Consider the following 15,067-nt stretch of genomic DNA (forward strand, 5'->3'; position numbering starts at 1 on the left):
GTACTCCTGCATTCACATTTCACCATAATTTTAAGTTGCTGAAGTGTGACCTTTTGCAGATGTTCCCTGTTAGAAAGCAAGAAGGCTTTGGCTAATTTTGAAGGTGTCTCTATAGTGGCATTGAGCTGTGGGAGTGTGGTGCACCCCTACAGTAGATGTTTGAGCAATACGTTTTGACCTCTAATTCAGGCTTCATGAGAGTGCAGGGGAGTAATTTCTGGGGGAAAGAGTGGGATAGGACCTCATAAATTTGCTAGAGCTTCAAAAGAAAAAGCAGCTTTAGTCTCTTTTTCAGATTTTCTAAAAGAACAGCTGAAGGTTTACAATGCAAGACTAGTTCACCAATCAGTAGAACCAAAGTGAGTTTTTCTTTTTAAGGCATTTCAGGACGTAGGAATTAATTTCGCCCAAACTCCAAGAAGTTTTTACATGGTAGATAATTGTTATCTCTATTACAGATATGCAGAGTAGCGCCTTAAAATTGTACCCAAGTTTTGAGCAGAAAGCGATGTTGCTAAAGCGGCAAGCTTTTGCTGTCTTCAGTGGAGAGATTGATCAGTATCATCTCTATCTTCCCTTAATACAAGGTAAGATTTGTAATTTCACCTGAGCTGTAACACATCTATAAATTGTTTAGGAAAGGAATGTCATCTATTTTCCAACACATCCATTTTTAAAAAGTTTTTAACAAAAGTTATAGTGCTGTGAATCTCTGAATTCTAACAAATAAATAATCTCATTACGAGGGGGACAGGAATCTGTGTTCCAAAGACTTTGGTCTGGTAATATAACAGAAAATGTGATTATTTTGTGGCAGCCACTTTTCCAGCCACTCTTGAGCTGTTGTTCTTCTCCTTAAATGTCAGTTTTGACAAAAATTTTTCCAATATAAAACCACTGTGGCTTCAGACTTTCCCTGAATCACAATTTTGTTACTACAGTGCAAGGGATTCAACCCAAAACAGGCGATAAAGCACAAATTTTGTTTTGCAACTGCCTGCATTTTTTATTTCCGAAAACAACACATTTTCAGAAAAATATTACTCTTTGTTTGTTTACTTTTCATGTGTACTTCAGAACGACTAACTGAGAACCTCCGTACTGGGCAGACTTCTATCGTTGCTGCACAAATGTTTCTATTCTTCAGAGTTCTTCTGTTAAGGATTTCACCTCAGCATCTAACCTCATTGTGGCCAATTATGGTAACTGAATTGGTAAGGAATAAGTAATTAGTGTGTGTTTTTTTCCCGTTTCGTCTTTCTCTTCCTCCCAAATAGACTCCCTGTTTGAAAAAGGAAATGTTTTAATAGTTTTACATTAGTGTACAATAGTTTTACATTAGGAAATACCTTTTTCATTAATTTTGTTGTTGCTGCTAATGAAATCTCTTGCATGACTTGCTATTTTGTGGCAAGTCGTAAGAGTAAGCTAGGAGTCTGTGGTTCCTTATAGTATGTGAAGGATATCTCTTTTGTGATTGAGTTGTATGAATGTTTCAGCATCCCTGAAAAAAATAATTTATTTCTTTAAAGATTCAGACGTTCCTACAGCTTGAAGAAGATTTAACTGAGGAAGATGAACCATCAAAGTAAGAATTACCATTCATCTGACAGAGTACTTGTGGAAGCAGATAATGATTGTGCTTGTTCTGTATTTGCTTATTTATTTATTTATTTATTTATTTACATAATTTTCTAAGATAGGGAGGACACAATGGGATTTCTTTATTATTGTACTTGTGTATTTCTGGTACTGATGACTCATAGTTTAGGACTTCCCTTTTCAGCAGCTAAAATAGTGATAAGTTCAAACACTCAGTGACACTAGTTGCATACAAAAATAGAAGAGATGCTAAGTCAGCATTTGAATATTTTAACGTGTTGCCATTATTTTTGAATATTTTTGATTACTTTTTCTCCTGCAGCCTTTTATATTAATCACAATGCTCATACAGAGCAAGAGTAGTTTTTCTTGTGCAGAAGTATGAGTGCTTATTTGTGTAAATATGTACATTTCTGTTTTGCTGAATGAAAAACATTTAGTAGGTTCAGGTTTTAATGGCATGTTTCCTAATTGTAACTAACACAGGACCAACAGCAAAATCAGCAAACAGAAAGCCTCAGGTGATGGCAGTGGATCTGACATAAACCAGAATGAGCTGTCCTTGTACTTATCAGCTTGTAAGTTTTTGGACACAGCGCTTTCATTTCCACCTGATAGGATGCAATTGTTTCAGATGTAAGTACTCTAATTACTTATCTGTTTTTTGGGTTGTTACCACTCTTACCCTTTAAAGTAATCCAGATCTATTTTCTGGTAGACATAATTTTGCCACCAGTTCTTTTTACAATTGCAGATGTTGTTACTCAGACAAATGTAATTTGGGGTATTTTGAAAAACAATTTGGGCTTGTCAGTGCAGGAGGATTTCAACACCCTCCTTAGAAGGTTCTTTAACTTGGAGAAATTGGAGAAGAAAAAGACAGAGGCTGTTCTTCATTTTCCTTCTGCACACACTTGAGATATTTTTAGACCTTGTTGCATTTAAATACTGACATGATAGTAATATCCTTGTTCATTAAATTCATCTCTTGTAATAGCATAAAATTGTAGTTATGACTGCCCTTTCTGTAAACAAACCAGTGTTCTACTAAACTACATATGGTCCAAGCAATGATTTTTTTTCTGCCTGTCTTCTTATCAAGTAAATAATCCATTTGTTTCAGGTACAAATGGGCATTTGTCCCAGAGGTGGACACAGAGTCATCTACTGTGACTTCTCACCTGGTAGAAAATCATCAGGAATGCAGACCACACATTATAAGAATCATGGATTTGCTGAAGATGAAATATGGGGTAAAGAAAGAATGCTTCACTTGAATCTTTTTTTTTTTTTTTTTGATCCATTAACTTATTTTTCTAAACAAGTGACAAGATTTTAAGTCAGGCAAGAGGTTTTTAGATAGTCTAATAAAATTCATGAGGCTTTTAAAAATTATCTGCCTGCTTTCACATGTAGATCTTGAAGATGTATGATTGCATTTGAATGTGATGGAACAAGAGGCAGTTCTCCTATTGTTACCTTAAGTCTTCCCACACCACCCAGTGAAAACAATTTAACCTCAGACAGGACTGATATTCATAAAAAAGCGCATGCTGTACTTTGCCAAAAAACTTTACCATAGCTTACTGTCAAGGTTTCATTTTAATTCTTCCAGAAAAAAAATACAGGCATTAGTATTTCTCAGAGATAATATGGTTGTTTGATTCTTAAGGCTAGTCCAAATTTGCAGTTTTCTGAATTTATGAGACTTTCATATAATGGAACCTTGAATCCAAATATGGAAGTAACTGTATGCCACTTATACTATTTATATCGTGATGCAGTTGTAGGCTGTGGATCTCTTAGCATGAAAAACAGTATAGCACAGGAGTTCAGACAAGGCATAAAATTGTGTCTTAGTGCAAAACCTTTAGTAAACCTCAACTTGTTTGCTTACAGGAAATGAATAGCACTGAGACAATTTCCAGGAAGCAGAAATTTCCTCTTTTGAACTTCCACTCTATATCCAGCATCACGCAGCTTATGCCCTTCTTCAAGACTCTGTGTTGCGCATTTACAACAAACAGGAGTGAGTCCCAGAATTCACATACTCCTGCGTCTCCCCCTGTGGACTGTGTTGGCGGTAGTAATGGCATAAAGGTCTTGCAAGAGCTTGAAGAGAATGTTGAATGTGACTTTCTTGAAAACATGGAAAGTTAAGCCACATGTCAGGCCCTTGACTCGTGGTGAAGAAACAGCAAAAAAAGGGAAAACTTTACTGCAATTCTTTTTTCCCTAGTTTTGAAACTACATTTTGGGTTTTCTTCCTGCCGTTATGGAGTGCTCTTCAGTAATCCAGGCTTCTGAGTGGGGTTAAAAAGCAGGATTCTTCAGCTCCTGTGCGGGAAAAGAAAAACGTACAGTTTAGTGGCAATTATCGTAGTTACTGTATTGCTTTACTTTTTTTCAATGTGAAGGATTAAAGAGATTTTGTACATAGAGGAAGAATATTTTTGACTTGGTGAAAGTAGCAATTGTACCATTTATTCAGTAACTTCTCAAGTAAGGATTTTAAACTGCTTTTGGAATTGTGTTCTGAAAGTAAATTTAAGAAAAAGCCAATACTGCATGTCAGTATACAATCAGTTTGCAGATAAGCCATTTTCTGATGTTAAAGCATGCTCCTACTTCTCCTTTCTTTAACTTGCCCTAAAACTTATCTGTTCTATACAAATGACCTAAATTTCAAACAGATGTATTTTATAAGTCTCAGCACTGTGCAAATAACTGCAGACTTAACCATGTTTGTAATTTCAACTCTGTACTATAATAGTATTCTTCAGGATTAGCAATTCCTAAATAAAAGATAAACACTCATAAAAGACAAAGCTATGCAGTAACATTTTGTAATTTACATTACTTGAGGGTTTTTAATTTTAATTACTTGACTAAAAATATTCTAATTTCTTCTTTTAATTAAAAAACTGTTCTTTCAGTGACTAAGGCCACTTTGCAACTTCTGAAATACAACTAAATGAAGATAATTCTGTGTAAATATAAATTGCTGCATACAACAGCCTAATTAAATGAAAATAAAATTATCTTTTTTTTTTTTTTTAATACAAAAGAATGTATTTGGCTGTTCCTAGGTGTTAAAAGAGGTAGGAAGTTCATCACCATGCCATGACTACAGTAATGTTCAAGGTGCAGCTTATTTCAGAATTGCACTGCTGCCACCACCCAGGACATGGGAGACAGGGATTAGTTCTACCACCAAACAGTATAGCTGCATGTCTGAAGGACACTTCTGATGGCCAGTAGATAAGTACCGTCATAGCAATGCATACAACAAAAGGCTTAGTAGAATATTTTTTAAATGAGAAGATGAACTACATTGAATTTTCATACTTGGTGGACTGTCTGACTCAATTTGCAATACTGGTTTGTCTGGGCAGGGATGTGTTTATCATTTTTCATGATGAGAAGCTTTGTCTGCTTTTGTTTGGAGTTTTTTTTTATACACCTTTGCCTTCAGGGAATTGGTTTTGTAAGATATACCTGTGGACTGTTACGTGCTACTAGAGTTATTTGGAACACTGCAACTGAGGCAAATGTGCTGCGTACTGAAATTCACCACTCTTGTTTTTGCTAATTAAGAAAGGACATACAAAATGTGTGGTTTGATGTCTCCAGGTTGTGAGGACAGGGATGGTTTTGTTTCATCTTTTTTTCAAAACATGGAAGGCTACTCTGCAGTGTATTTTACCTACCGACAATATGAATTTCATCTTTGTATTATAAACTAAAGTAATGAAACACTGATCATGCTTTACTCTGTTAATACTGTAATGCTCTATGAAGGTGATACTGCAACAGGCTTATGCTTAAACTTAAATTTGAATTCTTACAGCTACTTTGATTTTTTTTTAGCTAAGGAAAATGATAGCCTGAAGCATAAACCTGTAGTTACTAAGAATGTGAATGTATTAATATAATTTATTAATGTTCTCTAATGGTACTGGAATGAGCATAAGTTAAAAGTTATCTTTTTAAAGCATTACTGGAAAACTGGAGCAGAATGTTTTTTAAATGTTTGTGTTCATTACTTACACATCTTCAGTAATTCTTAAAGAGAATATCGCTAATACTCAGGATTATTTGATATTTTTACTTTCAGCTTTCTGATGGTTGGATTAGATACTTGGGTGTTTCCCTTAAAATACTGAGATGCTGTCAAGTGGGCTATTAAAACCTAAGACAACTTTCTGCCATCAAACCTTCCATTTTTACGTTCTTCCATAAGCTGTAAACCCATGTCTTCACATAGTTTCCTTGCTAACTGGAGGTGGTGAACTAGTTACTTAGGTGGAGGGGTTTGTCATCCTTCCCCTCGAAAGGGAATGTCCCATTCTGGCTGCCTGTACTTCAGATGTGCAGGGAATCAGACATCAGTCACTTCCTCCTTAGCTGTGGTGGTGCATTTTAATCACAGAATCTGTGACTTAGGTCTTTATAACTGTCTAACTTCTAAGCTGATCTTACCTTCCAGAAACTGCTTTGAACTCATGCCTTCATACAGACATTTAGCTCTGTCCTGTGGTTCTGCAGATGGCGGCTTTAAATGGCCTTAGGTACTTGTGACTTGCAGAATCCTTTCACTGCAGCAGAATATAATTCTGAAGAAGAAAAAGTTCTTTAAAAATTAGTATATAAGCAGATCTTTTATCAGTATAAATAGCATGTGAATAAGGGGGAAAGGGCAAGTCCTCCTTGGGTGGTGGAGGGGCAGCTACATAAGCCTAAAGGTATCTCTAGCAGTGTAACTTTATACCTTTTCTATATGGGACTAACTGTAGTCATTTTACTTCTTATGCTACTGCTGTTAAATCTATGCGAAGGAGGGTTCTACTGCTTTAATGCTGGTACTGCCAAGGCAGGGTAACTGTAGATGAATCTGAAAAACTTTTGCCTAGAACTCAGTATCAAGAACAGTGGAGAAAATGCTTTTGCTTTACTGTGTAGTTCTTTGGTTGTTTTCAGGATAACCAAGCTTTCTCTTTTGGATACTTCAGCTTTGAGACAGCATAGCCACAATGCATGATATGCAAAGGGCGACATATTCAAAGGGATTTCATTTTCCTGAAGGAAAAAGCTAGTAGGTACAACCAAGGTGATTGCCATAGAACAGCAGAGCTTGAAATGCATAGCATTAAGTAATGGTTAAATGTATTGTTTGAATGCAACTCTTCTAATAATATTAAATGTTACTTTGAAATACCTTTTCAAAGGCAAGTCTCGTTTTTCATATTACTTTTACTGCACACTCATTAACTTTTACCTGACTCTGTAAAAGCTCTCAAATTCGGTTTCAATGGAGCAGCAGCTCTGTGCTAAGCCCCATGCTTCCTGGGGGACAGACTGCATCCCTGCCTTCGTCATCCTTTCACGGTGTGCCCCTACTGCTCTCACTCCTACGTCCTTATCTTTTGCGTCCTGAACCTTCCACCCTGGGATCCTGGTTCTGTGGTCTCAGGATGAGTTTTCTGGGTTTGTGTGTACGGAAGAGCTGCATGGAGCAGGTGGAGGAAGCCGCTACTGCTGCAGGCTGGTGGGTGGGGTGTCATTGACTGACTGAGAGGCACTGATGCCCCCCTATCATGGAGGGAGTGCCTCCCCCTGAGAAATTCAGGACTGCTGCTCCGTAAGTCTTTCTTGGCGTGCATGGGTTTCCAAAAACCGTCCTCTGCGTTTCTATACATTTAGGGAAAAGTGCCCTGGAAGTGTAGCCTTTTCGTTTGAAAGGAGGACAGTCTTCAGTACACCTGAGCTTGAAGACCTATGGGCAGAGGAGTGTGATTTGATGGATTTTAGATTAGATTTAGAGCGGGTAGAGTAGTGTAGATTAAAAGTGTGGTTGAGACACTGGCACAGGGATTGTCCCACGAAGGGACTGTTGCATACCTGGCAGTGTTCAAGGCCAGGTTAGACGGGGCTTTTGAGTAGTAGTTTTGGTGTAGTGGAAGGTGTCCCTGCCCGTGGCAAGGGGTTGAAACTGGATGGTCTTTAAGGTCTCTCCCAACCCAAACCATTCTGTGATTTTGTGAAAGCTGCTTTTCATATTCCACCCTTTCTCCGCAGTCTGTCCCTCCTTTGTAGCGCTGTGCGATGTATCCCGCACCTCAGAGGCTCCCAGCGCTGAAAAGCCCCGTTACCCGCTGCGTGTGCGCGGAGCGGTGCCAACGCCACCACAGCCCCGGCTGTCAGCCCAAAGGCCGGCAGGGACGAGCCTCCCCCCCGCCCTCCGCAGCTGTCGCCGCCAGACCACAGCCGGTCCCGCCGCTCTCCGCGAGACGGCGCGCTCGGTGCCGGAAGCGCGAGTGGAGGGGGCGAGGCGGAAGTGCGGGTTACAGGCTCTCCCGCCCTCCCCGGCTCTCGCTGTGGCACAAAAGATGGCGGCGAAAACACAGGGAGGCATCCGCTTCAGCGCGGTGAGTGGTGCTGGGCGAGAGGCGCCCAGCCCGGCTGGGTTGACGGGCACTTCAGCGGACGGGCTCTCTTCCTCTCGGCTGCCGTCGGCGCCGCGCGGTGGCTGAGGGGCGGGCTGGGGGAAGGCCGCTTTGTGGAGGAGGGAGCTGCCGTGCCGCTGCGGCGGCGGTTGCCGCTGCTGGGAAACAGCTCGTCGTTTTCCCTCAAGGAAAGCAGGGAGCGGAGCCCACCCGGGTTGGGAGTGGCGCCTCGGCCTCTCTGAGGGGTGAAAAGTCGTCGGCCAAGTGTCGGGAAGAGCTGGTTCCGCCTAAAATAAGCCAGCACCTTCCTCTTCGCCGTGTGCCGCTCCCGGCAGCTCCTTACCCACCCCCGGGCACTGCGCTGGAGAGTGAAGCCGCTGGTAGCAGCACTGGCCTGGCGGGGGGAGAGGCCGGCGGGCTGCTTGCCTTCCGTGGCGGCACAAACTCTGCTCGGTTAGCTTGGGCTGAGCGGGCGAAGTTCTCTTGTGCGGGTAGGTTGGCTCTGGTACTGGGGGCGGGATTTCGTGGCCTGCTCTAGGGAAGCAGATAATACAGATTTTAAACAGGTTGTGTCCTACAGTGTAAAAGGCTCTGTTTTCTAGGGAGCACTAGAGAGCTGATGGTCACAGTCTCTTCTGTAGGCTTCTGTCCTTTGGAAATAGGATGGGTTTCCCCAGAATATTTTCATTAGTTTCAGAAGTATGTATAAACAACGCAGGCAGTGTGAGCAGGCCTGGTAACCCGTTCCCACGCTGGCATTATCTCACTTTTGCTCAGCTCTGTGATGAGACAGATCAGGGATGTGATCCAGGTTAAAAATAAGAATTTAAAAATGGGTTTTAATTTGGATCAGCTCCCTGATGGGGTTCATCACGCAGTCATGTAACCAGGCTGCATAACTGGAAGGAAGAGGAAGAAAGGCAGTGGGGTTGTTCCCCAAGAAGTTGTGTAATTCTTTCATAAGATATATTTTTCAGTGGTAATTCGATCTGTGCATGCCTTATCATCTGCCAAGGATGGAAGAGCTCCAGTTTTCTTGGAAAGCTATAATTCTCAACACTGCTTGTTGTTTTTGAGAGTTAAGCTGCTCAATTCTTAAATATTTGCTGGTCTTAATTGTAGGAGATGCTCCTCTTAGTGCAGCTTATAATATGCACTGTATATGTAGTTTGAAGGAGGGGGAGGTTTAGTTGTACTTCCAAAAGGAATTTGGCTGCATTTGAACTCAGGAGGGAAAGTGAAACCACTAACAAAACTCACTTAGTCACAAAATATATTAGGCCCAGTCATCCTAACATAGCTAAAAGTGAGTACTCACCAGGGAACTAACTCTTTCTTACTGTACTTACTGAACTTCAGGTATTCGTGAGCTAATTGAAGTGGTGCTTTGAATGAAGTGTAAGAAAACAAAATGGGATTAAGTATTTTAGGATTAAGTATTTCCTGGTGAGTTAATCAGGAAATGGCTAGTTGCTGGTAGCTGGGTATGTTCTGAAGCAGACTAAAAAGATAATGGCCCTAAACCACTATTCTTTGGGGATTTTTAATTTTACTTCCTTGTGTGCCCTTTTTTTTGTGCTTTACGTGAACAAAAGGTGCTCTGAGGTGCTTTCCTGTGAACTACTCTGTGGGATAGTTGGTCACCTTTTGCTGGGGGGAGGAAGGGGAAATTGATATTAGAAACTGTTTATTACAGTTCCCACGTTCCAACTCCAGTCTTCTCATTTCTTACATATGTTGACAAGTTCACACTTCTGTGTACCACCTTCAGGCCTTTCTCAAAACTTTACTGCTTGAAACTGATCCAAAGAAGATCAGGATGATTCTGGTGTTTGTTTATAGATATAGAAGATGCTGTTTCTTTAAGGTGCTGGGTTTTTTTGAGGTTTATCACTGGTATACAGCAGTGAAAGGACAGGTGGAGAAGCTTTGTATTACACAGACAACACATTAAGATTTTCTTGCCATGGACATGCATGCTTTTTGCTTCACGGAAAACAAGGGCACTTATTTGTGATTATATCAGTGTTGATGAAACTGAGATTCCTTCCTGCATCAGTATTGGCTTCTGACCAGGGGAGGCTTGCAACTATGAGTTTATGCCTTTATCAAAACTACAGTCAGGACTTTTCACCGAATCCATATTGCTGAGGCTTCAATGCTAGCAATTAACTCCAGAGGTTGAAGTCTACCTTGTGTATGGTTGGATTTTTTCACTGGCTAGTAGCAGATAAGTGCTTTAGCAGTAAGTTGAGTAGATGCTGAATGCTTGACTGTCCATTTGTGTGCTGTTGAGGTTGTTTTACTGTTAGATTTTATGGTTTGACAAAAAGGAATTTCAGGTGGAAAAATCCCCAGTTGTTTCTTGTGTGTTGTGATCATGAAGTTTAGAAAGCAAAGCAGCAACTGCTGCCAGTGTTGTTAAAGGTTGAAGTGAAGAGAATGGTACAGAGATCTTCATATCTACTGAGTTACTGTACTGCAGAGGAAGAAAATTCAAGGTCCTTTTAACCACACGCCATGGCATATGTGTGATTTCCATTAATAGACTTGATATCATTTTGTTCCTGGATTCTAAATTATTTGTACATACCTGTTAAGCATTTGAAAGGGGCACAGTGCCTTAGCTTTATGAAACTTGAGTTTTAAAGCACAGATGGCAATGAAGAATCCCACAGAATCCCAAGGGTTGGAAGGGACCTCAAGAGATCAGTGTGATGTCTGTCCATACTTGTAGCTCATTGGAGAAATGCAGGGATTAAGCTGCAGTCCAAAAGTGTGTCCTGTGCTCTTACAACCTTAGAACAGAGGTGAGATTTAGTGGTAATTTATGTTGATCAAAACTAAGGCTGTTGCCTTATTCCTGCTCCAGTACCTGACTGATGGCTCTAGAACTTCCTTTGCAGCATTATTCACTTACTGCTACATGAACTTGCAGTGGTTACTTGCTTTAATTTAGCCTTTACTAACTACATAAGTGTTTGCCAGCGTAGTAGTTCTGTCAAATTTATGAAATATGGGTACATACATGCTATTTTCAAGTGTTTTTCAATTTTATATATAGTATGGATTATGTTTTTTGAAGTAACTTCACTCTACAAGGACTGTTTCCAGTGTTATGTATTCATAGGCACCACTTTTTACATCATCAACATAATTATGCCAGTGAGGCTTACGCATATGTGTGCAGTGGGTTGTCTTAAAGGCCTTGTAAAAGTATAATTACAGATAACCTCAGTGGTAATGTAAATGCCAACTGTATCTGGCTTAATAGGTACATTTCTCCAGACATTGCGTTGACAAATAGTTAACTTTTATATGGATATTTAGTTCTGGTTTTCTCAGTGTTTTGATCTAGGTGAATATACATGCACCCAGACATTCATAAATCACTTGAAAATACTTTCTGTCACTGAATACATCCCATAAATAGGTACTTTATTTGCATGTCCCTATCTAATCCTAGTAGTGGCTACATTCCTCTGGGTACATATCATAAGTGAGGATAAAATGTATGAGATCAAATTGCTAAAAGTACAGACCAGTACTTGAGAGAGTCTGGCAGGTGAATTTGATCAACATGTGTAAAAGGAGCAATAACATCGGACAGTCAGATACTTGAGTATGTTAGGTGCTGCTCACCTTTCAGGTAAGGTTTAATACTCAACGGTTATACATCTTAGCACATTTTTAACATTTAAGAGCATATATATGTATATGCTTCTGATACTAGATTTGGGCTAAGGCTTTGATGTAACCTCTGGGAAAGTTCCTTATATTTTTATAAAAATGGTTTGATAGGATAACAATGTAATCCATGCTCAGAACATAGTATGACACTGTGCTGAATTTTGTACTGCTTTTCTGTCTTCAATAGCTATATTAATGTTCCCTTTAAAAGGTGTTAGAATGCCAATATCTGAAAGTAAATTAAATTACATCCTTTAGGTAGTAGTGTACAAACCAGCTTCATTTAATGTTACTATATTTAAAACACTGCTTCTGGTTTGGCATCATTGAAAAATGCAAGCTAATGTCATTGTTTGTGGTTTATTTCAGCTTTGTCCAAAGTTCTTGCATACCAACTCTACCAGTCACACCTGGCCTTTCAGTGCAATTGCAGAACTTATAGGTATGTGATCAATATTTTGCCTCAGTACTGATTGTAATACATTTTTTTTTTGTTACAAAACTTCTTTCCTTCAGGTGGGGGGAGCAGTTGATCCTGTTACCATTTGGAATCTTACTTTTTGGGGTTTGTTTTGGGGTTGTTTTTTTGTTTTGTACAATCAGATTGACTTGTGGTGGTGCATACCTCCCTCCCCCGCCTCAGGAATTTGTGTTAAGTGCAAGGAGTTGGCTGTACCAGGAACGATGGTTGCCTGGCAGAGATGGGGAGTGGCACACAGAGATCAGGCTGGGGTTGAGTACTCCCTGACTGTACAAGGAGAACTTTTGGGATAATCAGTCATTCTCTGACAACTTGGAATATCCTATTGGAGTTGTGCAACTGATGGAACGGATATAGAAGTGAGGCCAGGATGGAAATTTATTGATGACTAAAGCAAATAATCTTATGACCCTATAAATAGTGGACTTGAGAGAGAGAGAGACTTTGGGCTGTCCTGAATTGCACCTGCCTGCAACCAGGTATCTCCCTCTGAGTGGGAAGCCTCTCAAAGTTTGTAAATTCTCAAGTTTACAAAATAGGAGGACTGTTTATCAGGGCTGTTACTTCTGCTCACTGATACTCAACCCTTTTCCCACTGAGGAATGCTGAAAAAGCTGACGTATTTTCACTGCATCTGAGGGGAATTTTTAACAGGATCTTTTATATGTTACATTATTTACATGCATATATAGGTACATATACATATATAGCTTTCTTTGTCTTTTATTTTAGGTATTTGATTGTAAGTGTGTGTGTATTATTTAATAATAAAGTGTTGGAAGTCCTGTGATTCACCTTAGAACTGTGAACAAAATCTAGACTCCTGCTAGACCCACATACAGCATCTTGTATCTAGGCATAAACTGTTGACCAAGCCTGGAACTAGCATTGAGTCCAGCTGCACCTGGACTTCTTTATAAGGAGGAGTTTAGAAAGCAAGGGGGTCATATTTGAACCTTGTGACTCGTCATGGGAAGGGTCACCTTTATTCCTTCATATACCCAGTTTCTTTGCACCTCATTTCAGTCCAATTCTGTATAAATTACTTTAGCCTGATTCTGTATTACCAAGTCTAACACAGTTTCCTTTTCCTTGCCATCAAATTCTGTTGAATCGCTTATAAATTCCTATTAAAATAACTTTTGCTAACGTCTCTGGTGATTCTTTGTCCAACCCAAACCACTCATTTTCGCTACAACTTTTTTCTGAACAGCATATGCAATACCTGATACTGGTTGCAGGCGTCTTGTATGATTTGCTGTGTTGTTTTCTAAGGGTTGCCAAATATAGAAGACTGTGGAACGGAGCAAGTTGCTTCTCTCCTGTGCAATCAAATGCAAATCTACTACTGCTTTTTTCTCTTCTCAGGCCCAGAGAGTATTAAGGCTGAGTGCACATTCCAAAGATGTATGTATACTGGCATCCTGTAAACACAGCTGGCCACAGACAGATTGTCACAGACAGGAGGCCAGTAACTTTGCAAGAACTCACAAGCAGTGCTTGAAACATGAACAGTACATATGGCCTTACCCTATTCCTGCTTCCTGCCTAACTGGGTTTTAAGTTCAGTAGTGGCACATACGTGTACTCTCACTCACCACTCATTATTTTTCGCGTTTCTGGATGTTTTGCCAAGACATGGGAGTCTTTCCAGTACCTTTGTCCTGGGCTTCTTACCAGTCTCTAGTTTAGACCTTAGATCTCACCAATTGCTGGTTTCTTCCAACTTGTCCAGCCTGATGTTTGCTAGCAAAACAAATGTGTGCAGGCACACACTGAGATCAGAGCTCATGCTAGCACAGGAAATCATTAGAAACAGCATTCAGTAAGAGCAGAGTGGCACAGAGTCCAGCCATAAAAGCATACTGACCAGCAGCCAGCTTGCACAAAATCAGTGTGTATTATCCTCTTCTCCTCAACCTTCCACCCATTATACCATTCTTTGTACATGCACTTTGACTTTTCCCTTCAGTGCTTCCTCAAAACATTCAGTAGTAATTTTTGCACATCACAATACTCCTCAAGTATCCTAATTTTCTTTTGGACTACCAAATTAGTGGCTGAACATCTTCAGTATTATATTAGAGTGGTTCCTTTTAATGGTCTGTCTGTCAGTGTTCTCGGAGTTCTGCTTATGTTATTCTCTCCACTGTCCTCTTGTTAGCTAGGGCTGTGTATATGTTTATTAGCTCCTGCTGATCATCTTGCTTTTGATTTTGAGTAGCAGTTAACTGGATACCTTCAGGGTTGCTTGTTTCCTGAGTTAGGGGACGATTAGCTGCCTTCTTTTGGTTCCTCAAAATAAAGGTGTGGTTTAGAAAGGCTTGCCAAGCTTATCTAGCAGTTTGCTACTGACAAAGGGAGCAGCTCTTCTGGTCCCACATTCCTTCACTTCTTATGTGCACGTTTTGCTGTTGTTAATCTTGAAAATTAACCTAACAAAAGAAAGTAGAAATTTTTCAGCTAGGTAAAGGCCAGAGCTGTCACAGAGGAGGAAACCAAAGCCATTGACTGCAGGTCATTTCAGCTGTTTCGTCACCCTGCCTGGCTTGAATGATGGTAGATGTGCTGTGCAAGGCATCTAGACTCAAGTTTGCCTCAAGTTTGTTATATGTGTTGCTTTAACAAAGCTTAAAAAGCATTATAGCAACATATTGGTTGTAAAGGCTTTTAGTTAGTCATGTTGATTTAAGTGAATTTTGTAATCTGCCTGTCACATGCTAGGAAAGGCTATACTGTAAACCAAATGCCAAATATTACCAATTGTTACGTTATGGAGGTCTGAATTTTAGTTTATGTGAACTTGCCTAAAATGTTAATGGTGTGTATGCTGAAATTTGCCTTTTAA

The 15,067-nt window shown here is 40.0% G+C and overlaps 2 protein-coding genes across 11 annotated transcripts in view; both read left to right on the forward strand.

Moving 5' to 3' along the window:
- Window positions 1–6,829, forward strand: part of DOP1B (DOP1 leucine zipper like protein B) — a 58,470-nt gene extending 51,641 nt beyond the window's left edge. For all 8 annotated transcript variants that reach the window (XM_061359117.1, XM_061359118.1, XM_061359120.1 and 5 more), the window contains 6 exons: window positions 459–587; window positions 1,078–1,214; window positions 1,533–1,588; window positions 2,089–2,238; window positions 2,726–2,855; window positions 3,502–6,829. In XM_061359117.1, the coding sequence (XP_061215101.1) occupies window positions 459–587; window positions 1,078–1,214; window positions 1,533–1,588; window positions 2,089–2,238; window positions 2,726–2,855; window positions 3,502–3,762 (863 nt within the window). In that variant the 3' untranslated portion in view covers window positions 3,763–6,829. The remainder of the gene's footprint in view (window positions 1–458; window positions 588–1,077; window positions 1,215–1,532; window positions 1,589–2,088; window positions 2,239–2,725; window positions 2,856–3,501) is intronic.
- Window positions 6,830–7,896: 1,067 nt separating this feature from the next.
- MORC3 (MORC family CW-type zinc finger 3) overlaps window positions 7,897–15,067 on the forward strand; it is a 29,063-nt gene continuing 21,892 nt past the window's right edge. For 2 of the 3 annotated variants that reach the window (XR_009726349.1, XM_061359126.1), the window contains exons 1-2: window positions 7,898–8,030; window positions 12,108–12,180. Coding sequence is in view for 2 of the 3 variants with exons in the window: in XM_061359126.1 (XP_061215110.1) it covers window positions 7,992–8,030; window positions 12,108–12,180 (112 nt within the window). In the remaining variant the exon portion in view is untranslated. Of the gene's footprint in view, window positions 8,031–12,107; window positions 12,181–15,067 lie in introns of all 3 variants that reach the window. The other variant, XM_061359125.1, reaches the window with a different exon arrangement.

This window comes from Neopsephotus bourkii, unplaced genomic scaffold, assembly GCF_033783945.1.
Source record: "Neopsephotus bourkii isolate Nb327-2 ecotype Australia unplaced genomic scaffold, CSIRO-AGI_Nbou_v1 NB_962, whole genome shotgun sequence".
Classification (NCBI taxonomy): Eukaryota; Metazoa; Chordata; class Aves; order Psittaciformes; family Psittacidae; genus Neopsephotus; species Neopsephotus bourkii.